We start from the raw sequence: 18,814 nt of genomic DNA, 5'->3' as shown, positions 1-18,814 counted from the left end.
ACGACAATATAAAAAAAAGTAACCAATCCAATTAAATGTGAAACCATACAAAATTTGACAATAAACTATTAATCTTTATTTTATTAAAGTTCATTTTCGCTAGATAAAATTCTTCTTACAAATTCTCGGTGGCTTAGACAAAATCTTCTTATTTTTAACTTGACGAGGGCAAAGTGAAGAAGATACGAGTTTCTTTAAAATATGTTAAATTTGCATTAACTGACTTACTCAAAACCTTTCAAGTACAATTTCCTGTATATTGACTAGAAAAAAAAATCGCTTTATTTGAAGGAAAACACCTGTGACCGATTACACTACGAACAGGTAGAAAATTTGAAATGAAAAGCTTACAAAGTTTAAGGAGTAATACTTATTATAAGGAAAACTACTTACGTGCAATAGCTTTAGGCATGAGTCAGAAGAAAATTGACAAACTAATCTCAACAAGAACAATCAGTAAAATAAGACTCTATGAGCCTATCCTAATTTTGTCGGCTCACGTCCATCGGTTAAAACAGAATGTCGAGTAATCATTTTCCATTTAAACTTGAAGTGTGCCTCATATAACGAATATCGCCTTTTTAAGTAATTTTTGTGAATTTCAAAAATTAACTATTCATCAATATAATTGAAATTAAATCTAGTTATAGCAGATTAGCAAACTAACTTTGCAAAAAATTCCACTTCTCATACGGCTTCGAACTTAACATGTTTGAAACCATCAAGAAATTATTCCTCTCGAATATAGTGTTACGAGGGGAAAGACTATTTCAAAATTGTACATTCATTAAAGGGGTAGAAAAATTGCAATCAGAGTGTAAAAAAGTCAATGACAGTATAACACCAATCACGAGGAGCGAAATACTTTAAACTTCTACAAGACTACATAAGACCGAACCAATAAATTGACCTTAATTGGCCAAAGCACATATCCCAAACACTCTTACTACTTACAATTTAACAATTAAAGACAGTTAGCTTACAATCAGCGCTTTTCACTGTAAAAGAGACAGTTTTTAAGCTCTCCTTTAAGTCGACATCCTGTGACAACGACCTGACCAGACCAAGAAACTAGAAATCGATACGAAATGCATGATTAAAAAAGAGAGTTTGCTTGTAACTGAGAAGTGTGACGACTCCCTTGACGACTACATAGGAGGCTAGAGTTAGAATCTGAGATGCACGATATAGGTTCCCGAAATTTTCATAGGGTGCATGAAGTAGCTGAATAACCGAGGCCTCCATACCTGACAATGCCAGAAGCAATTCCACTTTTAATTGAAGGAAAAAACTATTTTTTTTCTCCTAGACGTGATCCTATTTCACCAGGGCGAGAAGGTTTAATTTTAACTTCTGAACTAACAGATAAGCGCTTATCTGAGGCTGGATCTTGGCTGTCGTTATGGTAGTTAAATACTTACAGGAACCTTTGGTTTAATAAAAATGATTCATGCTCTGCTTGTCATTTGCACAGCACCTAATCCAAGGTCTCCTTCCAATATCTGATCAGGCGGCTCACCACTGTTCACACTGCCGCTGGCGGGTCTGACCATAACTTCGCTGGTAAAACTCAGTTCTCCATTTATATTCAGCATGTCTTCGTCGCTATCTGTTACCACGGTTTCTGCCTACATTGAAACAAGACCCGTAAAAGCTGGGGTCCACACCAATAGTTGCCTACTTACGGTTGTTAAATGGCAGTTTATATGGATGAACGTTAATATACAAAATAATGCAAAACATTTGCAGGGACACACCATATTTAATTTTATCTCCCCGTTTTGAACATTTTCCACTTCCGTTGCGATGACAGATAAAATTAAAAACCATGAAAGAGACATAGCACCAGCTCGCACTCAGAATTCGGCGATTTCGGAACACGACATTGAAACAGGACATGTTGCTGTTAAGGACCAGGTTCGGTTTATTGATCATGACTTTCCCTGGCACAAAGGAAGGGTTAAAGAAGCCTATCACATAACGCTTTATCCTTACAAAAAGAGTAGGGATAACGGAATCGAAATCCCTAAACATGGATGCGAACAATCAAAAACCATGACAGCCAATCAGAGACAAAACCCAACTATGAGGGACAAACATCTAATAGACGGAATGACACTGATGATCGAAATGCACCAATGAGAGCGCGCTGTGACACAGCGATAACAAAATAACAAGGTAAGATACTATAAAGAGCAAAATGTAAACTACCAACCTCGTCGCCTGACAAAAACTAGCAGTGTAGCAGTCTTAACGTCGCGATCAACACACGATTGATTAGCCTGACTCTTACACCATGAGAAAAACGATTAGACGTTCATTTATCTAGAAAAACCTTCCGCTTAAATTTGAAACAGTACCTTTGCATCAGGCCGCGATCTTGAGAGGAATCTTGCAAGAGGAGCGCACCATCCCGGTAAAGTCTCTGTCAGAGGCTGGCCATAGTTGGTAAAAATAGGTTTCATATACGTAAAGTTTGTCAAGGAAATGAAAGTAAGTCTCGTTTTCACTGCATTTACCCTTCACCAATAAATTGACCTCCAATGCAACGTGCTCTGTTCTGCGCGAAGGAAGGGAAGAGAGTTTATTCCTTCTTCCCATTCTCTTTCGTTTGTCGGAGGCTGGATAAACTTGTAATCAAAGTGCAATAGCAACACTTCTCGTGTCGAACTTATCTTCGCGCTTCGACTAAAACTGAGCCAACGCAATGGCCCTACAACGAACGAACCCTAACTTTCTAATCACCCTTTTTTTAATGATAAAAACCCTCAAGGTTTCGTTAAAATACCCATTCATGCTGTTTGTCTAGGCGAACTGCTCCAAAAGGCTAATTACCACATTTACCAACAAATCAGGAATCTTGACTCCATTCTGGAAGTGGTTTACAATAATCATCGTAACAATATGACCTGTTTAACTAAGACCTTTTCACCAAGTTTATGGGATAAAAACTAAAGTAAACCCGATAAGAAAGTAAATAGCGATTATCCACTCAAAACACCTAATCATTCCAGAACTAAATTGGTCGGTATTGAATAATCTCCCCTATAGTTCCATCCATGACATGAAACTGGTATAGGTTGGGCGAACCTGCTTTGCTTCAGGGGCGAACTCTCTAAAATGGTAGAGGGCGTTGTTGAAATGGGCGAAAGAATAACCTCGCTAACAGTTCCATTCATGACATAGAACTGGTATAGGTGGGGGCGAACCTGCTTTGTTACAGGGGCGTACTCTCAAAGAGGGTAAAGGGCAAACTTGAAATGGGCGAAACCTCCATATACCAATGAAAGCAAACGAGTTTAATCTGCTGAGCTTTTTCAATAAAAAGTTTCTGACATGCACAGTACGCTTTGCTGCATACAACAGCATCAATCTCGCTTTACAAAAGCACAATTAAAATGCAACGCAAGTAACACAACTCTTTCATCAAAGGATATTTGACATCAAAGTCGTACCACTTTCTAAAGATCCAAGCTCTTTCGTAATGAGACTGCGCAGATCTGAGATTGTCGTCGGCTTCCTACATTATTTGAACATGAAAAAAAAAAAAAAAAAAAAAAAGATGGTAACATAATAATTGACAAGTACAAACTAAACGAAAAGAACTTGAATTGTTCACAAACAAACTTGGATAATAATAATAACAATCAAAATAAAAGCACTAAACACAGAAAAGTAATCAAGGAGACTCGACAGTATGATTTCATCAAATTAAAAAGAACAGGCAACAACCTTCTATATTTTGTGTGTTTGGTTAATTCTTTAATGCCTAACTTAACACCTCTTTCTACAGGTACCGTCGTTTGTGTCTACCTTTCCACGCACGCGATGACAACATGTTGTGTTGGCCTATCAAACTTCAACGTTTTGACAGCAAAAGTTCAAAGTGTGTACCAAGAGGTCGAGAGAATGTACGCAAATATATTTCCACGGAAACTGTGATTTGAGCGTTAGGTAATGTTGTGTTCCTTGCTGTTATCTAGCTGTGCGAGATTTAATTTCTTGATTTCGTAAGTCGGTGGTTGATAATACAAACAAACAAATAAAAAAAAAAGACAAACAAGGCATAAGTTCAAGTACATATTTTGGCCTTGTTTGATGCAACTGCCATTTCCGATCATTATCAGCAAGCGTGAAAACCCTCTCAAGTGGGCTGGCAATGCTGTCAAAACCTTGAAGTTGGCTACGCCAACAGAACATGTGCGTAGAAGGATAGATGCAATCGACGGTAATGGCCGTTTGCAGAGTATAGATGAAACAATCATTTGAGGCCAGAGGAGAGAGTCAAGCGTAAAACTGGCACAACTGTGAGACTCAACATACCCGGCGAAACAAGAAAAATAATAAAGCACATTTGACGACTTGAGGCAAAAGAAAGTGATGGCTAACTTTGCTAGTAGATGGTGGAAGTGGTAATAACAGAGATAGATAAAAGCAAAATTCAGGAAGAAAAGGACTCATGGCCTCGCTCCACAAAGCAAAGAAGACCCGACTCTAGTATCTATTTATGTGGTCTTCGAGTTAATTAAACATAGTTGCCCCGAAAAAGGCAAGAAAGTTTGAACACTAATACGGAAAGAACCTACAGTGCTGACCGAAACATAGGTAGACCGCTTATCTTCTTCTTCAGGATCTACGCCAACCCTGAAAAACAAATGGAGCATGTTTACTTTAAAAATTGGATTCAAAAGCAACAGAACCCACTTAAGAACGTACTACGTATACTGTGATTCCGTCGTTAGAAAAAAATACTTAATTCTTTAAAAAAATTAATATCTTCTTTAAGAAAAAGTGAAGCTATTCTTAGGAGAGTGACTAGCGAATAATTTGAAACTCTTGGATCAAATTAGATTGCAACGGTCAGAGGTGATTTCAAAGAACTTTGACAAATTGCTGTAAATGGAAATGTCTGCCACTGGATTTAGTTGCTTTAAGTTTAAAACAGTATCCTACCTTATCCTCAGAAAAGAGAGTACCGACATGGTAGCACCTCCATTGATAATAACAGTTATTAAAACCACAATTAGTACTGACGTCAACATCATCTGACGAGAAACTGATTCCGTGTTGCGCATGGCCAAAGCGAATGCAACGGCACCTCGCAAACCTTCATTGAACGGATAAAAGGTGTAAAATTACACTGATACATTAATGGAAGATTGTTAGTAAAAAACGAGTACTTAATACCTCGTCAAAGCCTGAGTGAGTGGGCATGACTTAACTCAGTAAGATGCCTACGGTAATTGTAGTTGAGTCTGTCACTCTAAAAAAAGTGACAGCCTCACCCTCAGGCGATTTGAAATTACTCCCCTGAGTTCTCCGTGAGTACACTTCATTCCACCATTTTTAATAGAAAAAATCGGGCGTTTAACAACACCGACTCTACACCAGTTTATTATCTCGTGTTGAGTCTTCATTGGTAGAAGAGGTTTAACCCACGGTGTGTATCACAATTTTTGATACATACTTTTATCGACGTCACTACTAGAACTATCGGGACGCGCTGACATCAATTTTCTTTTAATCGCGCGACGGACTTCGCCGAAAAGGGGGGAATACGCATACTCTATCGATTAATTTCGAATAGGATTTTGTGTCTTCCGATTCTATATGTAATCATTTACGAAGTTACCAAATTGGACTCTCGTTTCGCTGTTGTACAATTTTGTTAATCACTCGTTTAATTTCAGACCGAATTGTACTCTACCTATAACACTGATCATCATCAAAAATGATACCCTTGTTCTATATTCTTTTCCTTGAAAAAAACAACCTTCAGATTACTCACCTGCAAACATCATCATATGCTGAAATTGGTAACTAATCTTCCTGTGCCTTCCCAAATTAAGTAAAAACGACAATGGATAAACGTTTAAAAGCCTTCCTAAAGTCATGGCAACCTGTACATCAAACAGTTAAGAATCAATAACGATGATTGGCTTAGGAACGTTCATTCAGTCAGATATCATTACAGCATGACCCAAGCGGGCTCTCGCTTAGGTATGTTCATCGTTAATAAACTGTATCAATTGGTGAACGATAGCGAGAAGGAGGGAAAACCGAAAAATTGTCTTCGTTGCATGCTTTTGCTGGTACCTTTGAGGTACACAACATTCATTAACTTCTCGATCCTTTTAAACTGATTGACCAATTAAACTTCTAATAAATTAACTATAACACAAAAAGTGAACACAGAAACAAAAGATTTAGCTCTCTCGTGGTGCTGTCAACATAAAACTAGCACCGTTGCTTTAATCTCCGAATTTTTACCGCTCCTCAAAGCTCTTCACATCTACTTCAAGTAGCTCTGCATAAACTGAGCCCGTTTGTGCAAATAATTCATGGTATCACAAATCTTAAACGTTAAAAAGTAATAATAAAATAGAAAAACAAACAATTGATTTAAAAAGTTGACAGTTTAAAAATATTTTCTGTACAGATTCACATGGGGGCTATTGTTTGATTTTTCAATTTTTTTCCGAACCAGAAATAATAACACAGCCGCGTAAAAATTATTCAAAATTTTCGAACGATCAGAAGTTATGTGTTAGGTGTTACTTTCCAAGTAACCACTCCAATTTAATAAAAAAAGATACAAATGTCCATGATATAAATCCAATCTTCCACTGGTGATGTTGAAAGGTGAAGAGAGATAACCCCATGTACGAAAATATAAAACTCTCCGCTAGAAAATTTAAGAGTGCAAACGTCTGCAAAGAAACGTTGGAAAACATATCAAGGTTAGCTTTGTAATTTTCGGTAGAAAAATTACAAAGTATAACACGACAGAACAGGGCAAAACTACGGAGCAACAGAGTGACCGTAATGAACGACCCAAAACTTTGATTCGTTTTTCGTTTTTAGGTTTCATGTTTAAACAAACGAAATCTTAAGCGCGATATTGATTTTTTTTTTATCCCAAAAAAACACAGTACTGATTTCTTTCGTGTTGTTTTCGTCCCTTGTATACTCCTTATGCGATCGATATGATGCAAAGATAAGGCGGTAGGGCGTATTTCGCAAAACTAAAATCAAAGTGCTAAATGGTGAAGAAATAGTGGAATAATCACATAATGCGAGCGAACATTTAGTTCACTGCCGCTGCTTCTCCTTTCGGGCTCGGAAATTACTTTTCCCGTAGTATCATGAAGTGTATGATTTTCCTGAAGCTTAACAAAAAAATATATAAAAAAATATGTTTAGGATAAGTACAGTACACATGTAAATGACAAGCCAAAGTTATTAGAAGTACAGTACCTGTTTTGTGTTCTGTTTTGACTCCTCTGACAAATTGTTATATGTGTAATGAGCTTGAGAAATTCCGCAGAAAAGAACTGCAACAATGCCTGGAGGGAAACAGCATGAAAATGATTTTACGGTTTCAACAACAATACACATAAAAAATTATTACAGTAATGGTAATGCTGATAATAATAATACACATAAAATATCCACATAAAAGATAAGAATAGCAATAACAATTACTATTTACTATACTTTTAATATTATTATCATTATCATGAGTGTTCTCATTACTATCATTACTATCATTATTTTTTTTTAAAATTAGTGATGGTGATGGGACTGAGTGGAGCCCAATTCGGAAATTGCAATGATTACAATTATATTAATCCATCAGGTGTATTTTTGCATGTTAATAAATGAGAAGTAATAATTCTCAAATTTATGGTAATAAAGATAACTATGCAGAATTACTAGCCAGTGCTTTATTTATTTACTACATTCTCAACATTATTTTCATCGTGATTACCAAGATAAATAGAGAATAATACATGGGCGCGCGTAGATATGGAATTTCTCTTCGAGTGTTTAACTCGATAGCTCACGAGTTAGCGCAGCGAGTTGAACACGAGCCTTTTACTGAGAAGAAAAGCCGATTTCATCAATGAATGAAAATAAATGAATCGACAATCCCCGAATAACAATCGTAGAGTGCGTTGCAGGGCGTGAAATTAACTTTTTTTTCTGATAGCCACTTGGCTCCTAAATTCTTCAAAGTGGTAGCCAATTCAAAAAAGTTGGTCGCCATTTTCAAAGACAAACAAAATCTTTCTTTACGCTGTCAGCGTTCTAGATAGACCCTCCAAAATTACGTTAGGGAAAAGATTCTTTAACGTGCTGCAAAGTGGACACTAGGATGGATGATATACAACGTTCAGGCTCATCTAAATCCAAGATGGCGTCTAGTTATCGATCGAGATGCATGTGCTACGTTTTGGAAACAAACTTAACGAGGAAGATTGCCGCGGATTTATCTTTGCAAGTCTTTTTAATTCACTATATCTCTTGGTAAGGTTATGATGAAACGTTCTAGTCGTCTAGCCAATTTGGCAACTAACTTTTAGGATTTGGTCGCCAAAGTGAAAAATTTAGTCGCATTGGCGCCTGTATTAGGCGCAATTTCACGCCCGCCGTTGGCGCTAACTCTTAAAATGGAAAAATGCGTTGAATCATGATTACAAAAACAACAATGGTCGTAATTTTCAATTTACAAAATTCTCATTTTACAAAGAAGAAGTCTTTCAGGTAAGCGGCAAAAATCGGTTAGTGGCAAATCTTCCAGTTGTCGATTTTCATTCTCAGCCGAGAGAGATGCTAACAGCAAAGCCACTGAATACGTAACTTTCGGTTTTTCTCTCAGAATATTGGTTTTCTTCTCCTTCTAGAAAAGTTTGAACCTTATTGTCTATCAGCAATACGGATTTTATAGTGTGCTAGCCGCCATAATTCGAGAAAGCTCCGATAAACAACTTGTATTGGGAATCGTGAAGGCTTTGCTGTTCATTCATCAACCTGACCAAGTGGCGCCAAAGGCGAGTGACGTGTCTGCAGCTGATTGGCTATATCAACACACGTAAAAAAATATCTATTTTTCTCACGTGTGTTGTTACGGCTTTTCTCAAGGCCAGAAAACCCTTTATTGTTTTTTTAGAGGGCACGGTAACGAATCCTGCAATCTGATTGGTTCTTTACCCGGTCAGTATTTTCCTATCTCTGCCCACGGGCCACGGTAACGCTTTCGTGAATCGCCGAGTACATCCCAACTTTCGTTGTCATTTTTCATAAATATACCTCGTTTTCCGGCTGGGCAGTATTTTAAAGCAAACACGTCGGTCACTACCTCAAGCCGATAAATAACTTGTGAATCCTCTCTTTTCTCTCTCTCAAATCACTTTAGTTGACAGAAAAATATTGGTTTCAGAATGAATTTGTATAAACAATAGTGTCATTACGTTGGTTGACAAGCGGCCTAAAAACTGTCTGCAATTAATTTTAATCGTTCACAAAAAGTACCCAGAAAGTTAAAACGTGAGGTATTTGATTACAATTAAACTGAACGATGGAACTTTAAATTAATATCTGAATTTTCTCGAGAAAATTGTTAGTAGAGAAAGAGCGAGCAAAGTTTTAATTTAAGTTCTACAACAAATATAGGCTCCCGGTGAGTCTTTCCAATTCCGTTCAATTTGGACATTTGTACCGTAAATTACACAACAGAAACTGAAGGAATTTTTTGAGAAAAGGCCGCATTAAATTCCCTTGTGTCTCGTTGGAGTGTGCCGTTCGAATTTAGTTTTTGTGAAGGAAAGATCAGATTTACGCACGCCATTGCAGCAAACAAACTAGCGAACTCTCACAACTTCAAAATAAAAAAGTTGAATTTACTCACAATTACTTTCCTCGCCGTTTACTTAATGAACAGAGGTAAATCTTCGTACATGAATGAATCGTCGATGAGAGTGAATAATACTTTCCGTTAGATTATTGACTGATTTTGAAGAAAACATTGTCGTGACAGTCCTTGCCAAACTAGTTCCGTTGTTTTTCAAATGCTCTTATGCTTTTTTTTTTCTTACGCGCTCTCTAATTGACAGGTGTCAGATTGTGACAGATACTTGTAAAAATAATGTTTCAAAGTTTGTTTGGAAGCCTTTTAAATCACCTTTATCGTTACGGAAATGAAAATGTTTCGCTGAGGCATCTCTCTTTAATTTGCTTCACCTCTATTTTAACTACCATTTACTCGCTCAAAAATTGTTCAGTTTATGGAAGATCTTGCCGTATTAACAGCCCTAAATCATTCGGAATCTTTCGGCGAGAATTTCGTCAAGTTTAAAGACAATAAATATGTTATTTACCGGCTAAGGGTCGGTCCGTATGGTGAAAAACTGTGACCTCGGTCTTGAAAATGCTTTTTCAGTATTTTCAAGACCTCGGTCACAGTTTTTCACCATACGGACCTCCCAGCCGGCAAATAACATATATATATAACACCGCAGTTTATGTGATAAATAGAGGATATTACATGGCATCTCTCGTGAATCGTGAAGGCTTTGCCGTTCATTCATCAAACTGACCGAGTGGCGCCAAAGGCGTGTGACGTGTCAGCAGCTGATTGGCTATATCAACACACGTAAAAAAAAAAATTCGATATTTTTTCACGTGTGTTGTTCCGGCTTTTCCCAGGGCCGGAAATTCCTGTATGACACTGCAGTTAATATGATAATAAGGTTTTCTCCATTTCTTTGGTATTCCGTGAACTTTTAGACACTTACCTGTTAGATTGGCTGCCTCTGCCATGAGAAATGTGGTCCATGACAGTAGGAAGAACAAAGCCGTCTCTAAGAGAGGAAAGTCTGAGATTTTGGTGAGTTTTGTCACCTGTTTTTGTTGTGATGTTAAGTGTCTAAAACCACAAAATGTTCATAACGAACATCAAACCTCCATGGGACAGATATTGACAACAAATTCTATATCCAAATATATTACAAAACACCACTTTTTGCCAATTCAGGCATATGAACAAAAACTTCCCATCACCTTCCCCCCCCCCTCAAAAAAAATTGTCACCACATCTCGGTAAAATTTACAAAGCACACAAAATTCATCTTTTTTTTTTTTGAGGGGGGGGAGGGGAAAGGGGATGGATTTTATTTTTGTAAGATTCCGTAAGTGTCCCAAGATTTTATCCTCCATTGTTTATAATAATGTTAAATAAACTTTTGAAAGGATACAAGAGCAGTAACAAGACCCATAGCAAAACCGAGAAAGAAAGAACCCGAGAAAACACCAATGAAAACACCCACTGACTCAAAGAACTTATCAACTTGAAATCCAGTGCCTGCGTTGTCCAACAGATACGTCTCTACAGATCTGAAAAGACAAGCAGTATTGAAGAACAATTGAGACTTCTAATTTTGATTAAATTCATTTATAAAAAAGTTCGGATATAATGCACGCTGTCATTGGTTGAAAGAGCGTGCTCTACCAGTGATAGTACAAAACACAGAACTGAGCTAAAGCTCAGTCACGCCAATTGCCAATTTGTACTATGTCAGACCATTTTGCGGACTTCATTCAATCATGTCTCGTTTTTTCTTCCTACACTTCTTGAATGCTTTAGCTACTTCCTGTGTGCTTTACAACAAAACAGAGCACAGTCAAGGCTTCTTTATTTGTTAATTCAAACCATGCCTGACATGGCATGAAAATATATGTATGTGTCAGGTGCACTTCCTCTCAAAAACAATTCTTTGGGTGGAGACAGGTAGAGTCACACTCAAATATAATTAAATATTAAATAAATAAATAATGATTTAACAGTGGACAATTCAGGAGGTGGCTCAATAAGTCTTCCTGTCCATTGTTTCTTGGTCAAATTGCCTTGAAATACTCAACTTCACAACCAAAAATACCTTCACACATGTTGTAAGAATTGAGATGGCAATATCTGTATTCCACATACTCTTTACAGTTGCTGTATAATGTATCTTTCTACCACAAGAGCTGTCACAAGTATTGTATTTGATTTGTTTTTTGGATCATTAAGAAACCACATATTATTATAGTAGTTTCCTAATGTTTGCCAAAAGTGAGCTAATACTGCTTCATCAACTGTGCTGTGCTCTTGACACAACAAACAATTCTATTAGTTACAATAAATATCTAATCCAAATTCTCACCCACACTACTTCCTACCTGAAGAAAACAATTGCCACAGCATCATTCATGACACTTTCACCAAATACCAAAGCATACAGATCCACATCCACATGCAGGTCATGAAAAATGGCCAGCACTGTTACTGAAAAAAAAATCACAGTAATATTACATTTGAGTTTTTGATGGATCTACTGTACAAAAGGTGCAAACAAGAGAATAAACTCTGAGAAGGGTAATGGAAAAGAGCAACTTTTCACAATTAGTGATGGAGTAGAGTTGCCTCCCAATAATTTGAAACTTAAAGAGAAACTGAAAATGTTTGAGATGGTGATGGAAAGTTCAGGTTATTGGGAGTTAAGAGCAAATAAACAGTAATAAATTCATGCAGTGAACATTTTGATCAAATGAATTCTATCATTGCATAGAAAGATAAATTGACATGGAATATTCAGCAGGCTAGGGATTAAGCAGTTAACTTTTTATGAAAATAGGACACGGTGTACTTACTGTGAAACTCAGAGAACCATATACACCAGAACTGTTTGGTGGAACTACGATAATTTACCATATAGGGGAATCCAAACACACAAGCTATGCTACAGTATTACACTTACTGAAACAGGTGCAAAAAAATGGCTGGCTGCTTGATTCAAACTTTGAATTTTTTTTTGGCCTTTTAGGCTTAACTTTGTAAGAAACAAGCTCTTAAGTCTATCAGATTTTGTTGATGGTCACAAAGAACACTAAGATGGTTTCCTTTGTGTTGCTTTCCTCTTTCACTTATGCCTTATGCAAACAATGAGATGCCCAGATAAGGGTGTAGGAGCATTTTGCAAACTAAAAGCTAAAATACTATGAATATGAAATAATAGTTGAATTTTTAATCTGTTATTTACTGGTGCACTGTAATACAAGTGAAAATTTTGCTCCTTGCTCTGAGTAATTCAAACCAACAAACCTGGATCTGTGGCTGATATCAGAGCTCCAAATAAGAGGCATTCCAGGAAACCAAATTCTTTGGGTACATGACGAGAATCGAACTTTGTGTAGGCATACATTGTCCCCCTGTTTAACAGACAGTACAAATTCATTACACAACAGCTGGCAAGAAGTATTGTAAGGAAGTATTGTAAAAGTATATTAAAATAATTTCTCAAACTTTAAAAGCAAGTTTCTTTATTTATCCAGGATTTCTTTGGATTTGCTTTACTTTACTCAGTGATTGACATAAAAAGGTTGTACCAACCTCTCAGCCAATCAAACTCAATTTTAAAACAAATTGCAACTTGTCTTTCCTTAACATTCTCATTGGCTTTTTGTGATTCCTTCCCTATGATTGGCTGTTGCAATAACATTGTTTTAATTTCACATCACTTAATCAAAATGCACACAATTTAATTTACTATTTTCCTTTCCAACAATCATACTTTTCCTTCTGAATTGAGAGAGATGACTGTTTTCAAGGGTTAATATCATTAGTACTATAAGCGTATCAGAAGCATTATTATATTATTAGAAAAACAAACAACAAAAAGCATATTAAGTATTATTATAATACTATCAATATGAAATCATAACAAGTCCAAAAATGCTAATCAGCCATGCAGTTTAGGAAAAGAATTCTTAGCCATCATCATATCTGTAACTTTTACATGCTTAATTTACATGTAAATGTATGTGTATGTATGTTTCCTCATCAGCCACTATTCCTGTTTAATGCCATTATGACATCAAACAAAGAGTTAGAGTTGTGCTGTTCCAGCAAGTGCTTGATGTTCATAAGCCATTCCTTTCATAACTTTACAGAAAAGTATAAGAGATTCCAAATTAACCCACTCATTTGTTCAACAATTTGTATTCAACAATTTTCATAATTACTTCATGAATTTCATGCTTGCGGACTGGCCCTTTCACATTACCATCGCTTTAGTTGTGGGACACAATTGGACACAATGGCACACAAGGCAAAGTTACATGACAATGAGCAACAATAGCACAGTCATACACTTCATCGTAACATGTTTTAATAACAGTCTGTATGCAAACACATGCACATCAGATGAGGGAATGGTACCATACTAGTCTTCAATACCCCCTTATCTTTGAGTTGCACAGCACTGTGTATAGTAGGTACCAAATCTACTCACCCAAACACCATGCACGAGACAGTTGTTCCAACAAATGCATATGTAAGGATGGCACCAATGTTCCGGAAGAAAAAGCGCTGAAAGCGTATTATAGATTAAAAATAATAAATAAATCTATATAGTACTAATTCTATACAAGAAGGTGTGAGAGATGAATAAATAAAAAGTTTACATATAATTTCTCTGAAACTAACAAATTGAATAATACAATTATTACCAAAGGTAATATCAATAATAACAAGAACTACTAGTAGTTTACAGCAAGTTCAGTGGGGAAAAATTTGTTGTATTTCCGTTAGGTTTGTAAACAAAACATGTAAAATAAATATAAAATTTAAGTAAAATAGTTTAGGATTTAAGGGCATTAACGTGATAAAACTATTGAAACAGTTTTTCATCTTGACCATGGGCCTAAACCTCCATTTGTTTCTAAGGTTCAAAGTACTTGATGTGTTACAAGCAAGAAGAAGGTCATGGGGCTTGTTCTGTTTGCTCTGAATAATTTTCTTAAGTGAGATGTCAGTGTGCTCTCATACTATTTTTTAATTATATTCATGTAAAAGGAAATATGTGAAGTACACATTTAGATTATAACAAAAGTTCACTTGGTTATCACCTTTTTCATGTCATATCCAGCATAGAAAATAATTGGCGGCAGTAGAACATAGAAAAATATTTCAGGATCAAAAACAGCCTGCAGGAAAAAAATTGGAAAATGTAAACTGTACATCTCAAAAGGCTTTCAACTCTCATTTCTGATCAACAAAGTGCTTTTTACTGATACTAAATGATCATTTATATATTAAACAAAAATTCTGAGATCTTTACTACCTGGCATGTTATGCTTTGTACTCTAAATTTGTTTAAGAGTTTACAGTTATCTAACCCTTTGACCTCTTAAAGTGATTAGTATTTAATTTCTTCTTACAATTTTACCCCTGAATCCAACATTAAGGTCATGAGAATAAAGGAAATGATCACCAAACAAAGAAGCTCTTGATTGTTAACACAATTCTCCTTGTCAGCACATTAGGAAGTGTACAGAGAATAGTATGGAGAATATTTATACTGATGTTTGGGTGAAAAGGGTTAATACATTGTTCCTTTACCCTGACTTTTTTTTCTCACTTGTACTCTCTGTTCGTCGTGGGAGCACAACATGTATAAATTTTTTTTACTATAAAACACTTGCAGCTAACTAGTTTGATTTGCATCAAACTGTTGTTAGCTTGATGAAAAGACTTGCTTGATTCAAGGTGAGCACAACACAGTATTACAACATAGCACATGTGCAAGTCTAACCTAGTTCTTGAGGAGCTACCATGATGGCAAAAATCCTTATGTATGCATGTGCATACATAACATGACCTGCAGTTTCATTCTACCAAGTTTAGCTACAAGGTTTCAAAACTTTTGAGGTTGTTTTCCTGTTTTCTGTCCTGGGACAGACCTTTATGCACCATTGCTTTTAAAAAATACTAATTAGATTGCAAACATATTACTTTTTGAACTGGATCACTTTAAAAACATAAAAATGTGTGTAGGAAACCTTGTATTAGCTTATCATCAGCATGTAAATATTCTTCATTGTACCTACCATCTGCTCCAGTTCACTTTCTTGACCAGAATTCTGCACTGCTCCAGACAATGTATATGAATACTGAGAACCATTTGAAGTGCTAATATACAGCTTCTTTCTTGCAGTACTTATGGTACAGTTTGGGTAAGTAACTTCCACTCTCTTATTTCTACTTAAATATTTTATGAGAAGACCAATTATCATACCTGGGAAAAAAACAAAAACTTAGCACAATTTACCCATCAACCAATCCATGCCAACTGTAGGCAACACATCATGCACCTTGCAAATTTAAAGGAAGAATTAAAAAGTGAAATTTGAAAAATACAACCACCCCACCCCCCCTGCTTCCCTTAACTCGCTGTTTTGTGATCAATGAAAATAAAGAGTAATATTGTATAGGAGGGGCAGGGGATGAAAGTTTGGGTCTTTGGGAAAAAAATACTGGAGGGAAGTTTCAGAAATTGCGGTGCTGCATCAACAAAGATATAAAAAAATGTACCAAGTGCATTGTTGAGTTATATAAGCACACAGGAATTTTTAAGAACATGAGAAGTGCAGAGAACCACGAGCCAAAGGTGAGTGCTTCTCACACTTCTCGATATTGTGAATTGCACGAGCTCATACCAATGACATAGGCTGCATGCATTATATCTAAAAAGTGCACTCATGTGAAGTAAGGCGCATGCTTGTTCTGACCAATCACAGCACACACATTTCTCTGAACATTTTATAATTGGAATTATGACAAGATAATTTGGTTTTATTAAACTAAGTTAATAATCTAAATTGACCACAACAGAAGTTTCTAAATCTGATGTTTAGAGCACTGGCCCTTTGTCAGGATGACTGAAAAATAAAAATGATGCTCTAACAGATGGCTGATACTTGAATGCCACCTTCAAAAACTCTTTACAGTGGTCAATTCATATCATCAACTCAGGTGATAAAACCAAACTATCATATTTGAGAAAGATTTGGCTTGTTATTCCAAAACATTGCAATCTCTTTGCCAACTATTTTGTTCCAGAAATGGTAAAAACAAACTTTGGAACATAGCCTTTTCCAGGCATTCAGTTAGTAAAACAGAGCATAGGTGTGAAGTTATTAGTAATTAGTGGTGGCACAGTGGAAAAAGCGAGGGGTTTTGGTTTGGTCAAAAAAGGAAGGTCAGGTCTAGGTCAGATTGCATCCCTGACCCCCTCTTATTTTCAACTTGGCTTAGATATTGATTTGCACCACATAATCATAATCTAAGAATCATCTTTAAGGAATCCATGGTAACAATTAAGCCCCAAACAAACAGTTGATGATAGTTTCAATGGTCACATGTGTTTGAACACAAACTATCAAGCACTATCATCAACTGTCATTGAGTATCATGCAATTTGGATAAGTTCATATTCAACATGATTCTTGATGATAGTGAATGAAAGTTTTTTGGTTAAATGGCAAATGCTAAAATGACAAAAGTGATGGTAAAAATTTTGCAAAATGTCTCATGATTCAATCTCATCTTCTCTCATGATTCAATCTCATCTTCTCCTGGTAGGCTTCAGTGCATGTATCTTCAAACTGCAACTTCTTAACTAAAATTTTAAATACCATCAAAATTACTGATATCAGCATGCCCCATATTTGTTTACAATTACACGATCTCATCATGGCATGATTTTCTCAACTATCATCACATATTAGGGACTGTTTGAATGCAAAGTGAATGAAAGTTGAAACTATCATCAGCTATCATCAATTATCATGACCATTTGAATAGGGCTTAACCCTTTAACTCCCATAAGTGACCAAGACAGAACTTCTCCCCATAACATTAATACAATATCAAACAGACAAGTGATGAGAATAAAGAAAAATATCAATGAAGGTATGATTAGTTGATCCAATACCAAATTCTCTAAACAAACATGGTGAGAATGATGGCAGACAGGAGAATAAATAAAGATATCTTGGTAGTGAAAGGGTTAAAATATGTATAAATTTTAGTTGCCCTTCTATTCCAATTGAATGACATAATGTACAAAAGCACTGTAAATATGAATCATTTGAACAAATGATTCTTTTCTTCTCATTGGAATATTTGTGAAATCCAAGTAAGTCTAAATGCATTCAGACTATTCTCAGAACTAGATCCTGTGTGACTTAGTCCAAACGAGAAAAAAAAACATCAAAAGAAAAATTTGTCTGGGTATTTATTCTTAGGAAGCTTAACGGCACACAGCAGACCTAAACAGGTAAATTCTCAAAAGTATTGTTTCTATGGAATTTTTATTATTTATATAAATAAATCTATCAGGAAAATATTTTTTTCTGAAAATTACTCCAAACATTTGCATTTCTTGGTATATTTTTAACCACTAAATTTGAAAAATGAACTCTATTTTTTTTGCTGTTGTTGTTTTGTGTTTGTTTGTATACGATCTTTTCACCTCGTAAAGTCTTCTGCGCTTTTGGTGATTGGTGGCGACAACTCAGTGCAGAATTTGAGACGCAAGGGTTGAAGCCTTTCCCACAAAAATTTAATGAAAGCTTACCACGGATGTTGAACATTCATTGAAATGCATGCAAGCTACGAAGACAAATTTATCAGTTTCGAAGGCAAGTTTTGGCAATATGCCGGATATCTGAAACGTCAGGTGGTCAGTTGTGAGCGGACTTGATCAATCGGTGCAGGTGACGAAGGTTTCACTTCTATCAAGAGCTCACACATCGCCAGCATCTCTGTTCAAATACTTTGCAATGCCAACCAGTTCATCAACTGAACAAACTTATAATAGGAAACTCACCGTATATCATACAAACTCCCGTCTCGTGCAGAAAGCGGAAACGCTTTACTTTAAACAACCATACAGTTAACACGGTGATAATCAACAAAAACATCATGACAAGCAGGAATGCCGTGTCGATCTCACTGTATTTCTTCTCTTTCTCCGCAGCTTCCTTCTCTTTGACTAAATCGCTGTCCTCATTTTGTGCTTCTACGATGGTGGAAAATGAAACTAGTAAAAAATAAGCTAAGAACGATAACCTTGATCGGCCGACCGCCATTTTGACACCCCGGTGACAGGACTCAATTCAGGCTCTCACGGCCAATAAATTCCGCCGGCAT

The 18,814-nt window shown here is 36.2% G+C and overlaps 1 protein-coding gene across 2 annotated transcripts; it reads right to left on the bottom strand.

The window, feature by feature from the left end:
* Positions 1–53: 53 nt before the first annotated feature.
* Positions 54–18,790, bottom strand: LOC113677292 (sodium/hydrogen exchanger 6). Of its 2 annotated transcripts, none has more exons than XM_089210754.1 (16): positions 18,492–18,790; positions 15,709–15,896; positions 14,728–14,805; positions 14,112–14,188; positions 12,923–13,029; positions 12,001–12,106; positions 11,037–11,175; positions 10,578–10,683; positions 7,258–7,346; positions 6,597–6,710; positions 5,789–5,900; positions 4,954–5,107; positions 4,587–4,644; positions 3,438–3,520; positions 2,361–2,469; positions 54–1,628 (listed from the first exon to the last, which is right to left on the bottom strand). In XM_089210754.1, exons 1-16 carry the CDS (start codon positions 18,751–18,753, stop codon positions 1,449–1,451), a joined length of 1,962 nt encoding a protein of 653 aa, XP_089066880.1. In that variant the 5' UTR covers positions 18,754–18,790; the 3' UTR covers positions 54–1,448. The 2 variants fall into 2 exon arrangements, with proteins under 2 accessions (XP_089066880.1, XP_089066881.1); XM_089210755.1 differs by having other exon boundaries at positions 4,596–4,644.
* Positions 18,791–18,814: the final 24 nt, after the last annotated feature.

Source organism: Pocillopora damicornis, chromosome 6 (assembly GCF_964200805.1).
Source record: "Pocillopora damicornis chromosome 6, jaPocDami1.2, whole genome shotgun sequence".
NCBI lineage: Eukaryota > Metazoa > Cnidaria > Anthozoa > Scleractinia > Pocilloporidae > Pocillopora > Pocillopora damicornis.
The sequence above is the reverse complement of the archived record's forward strand: the minus strand, read 5'-3'. Positions and strand labels throughout refer to the sequence as shown.

Bases quoted from the DNA above. Each gene is read 5' to 3' on its own strand.
- LOC113677292 (XM_089210754.1), bottom strand. From the start codon at position 18,753: ATGGCGGTCGGCCGATCAAGGTTATCGTTCTTAGCTTATTTTTTACTA. The intron at 10,684-11,036 runs GTATCCTTTCAA...CAACAAAAACAG, and splicing joins TGGGTCTTGTTACTGCTCTT to GTGACAAAACTCACCAAAAT. The intron at 4,645-4,953 runs GTAGGATACTGT...TTTGTTTTTCAG, and splicing joins CTCTCTTTTCTGAGGATAAG to GGTTGGCGTAGATCCTGAAG.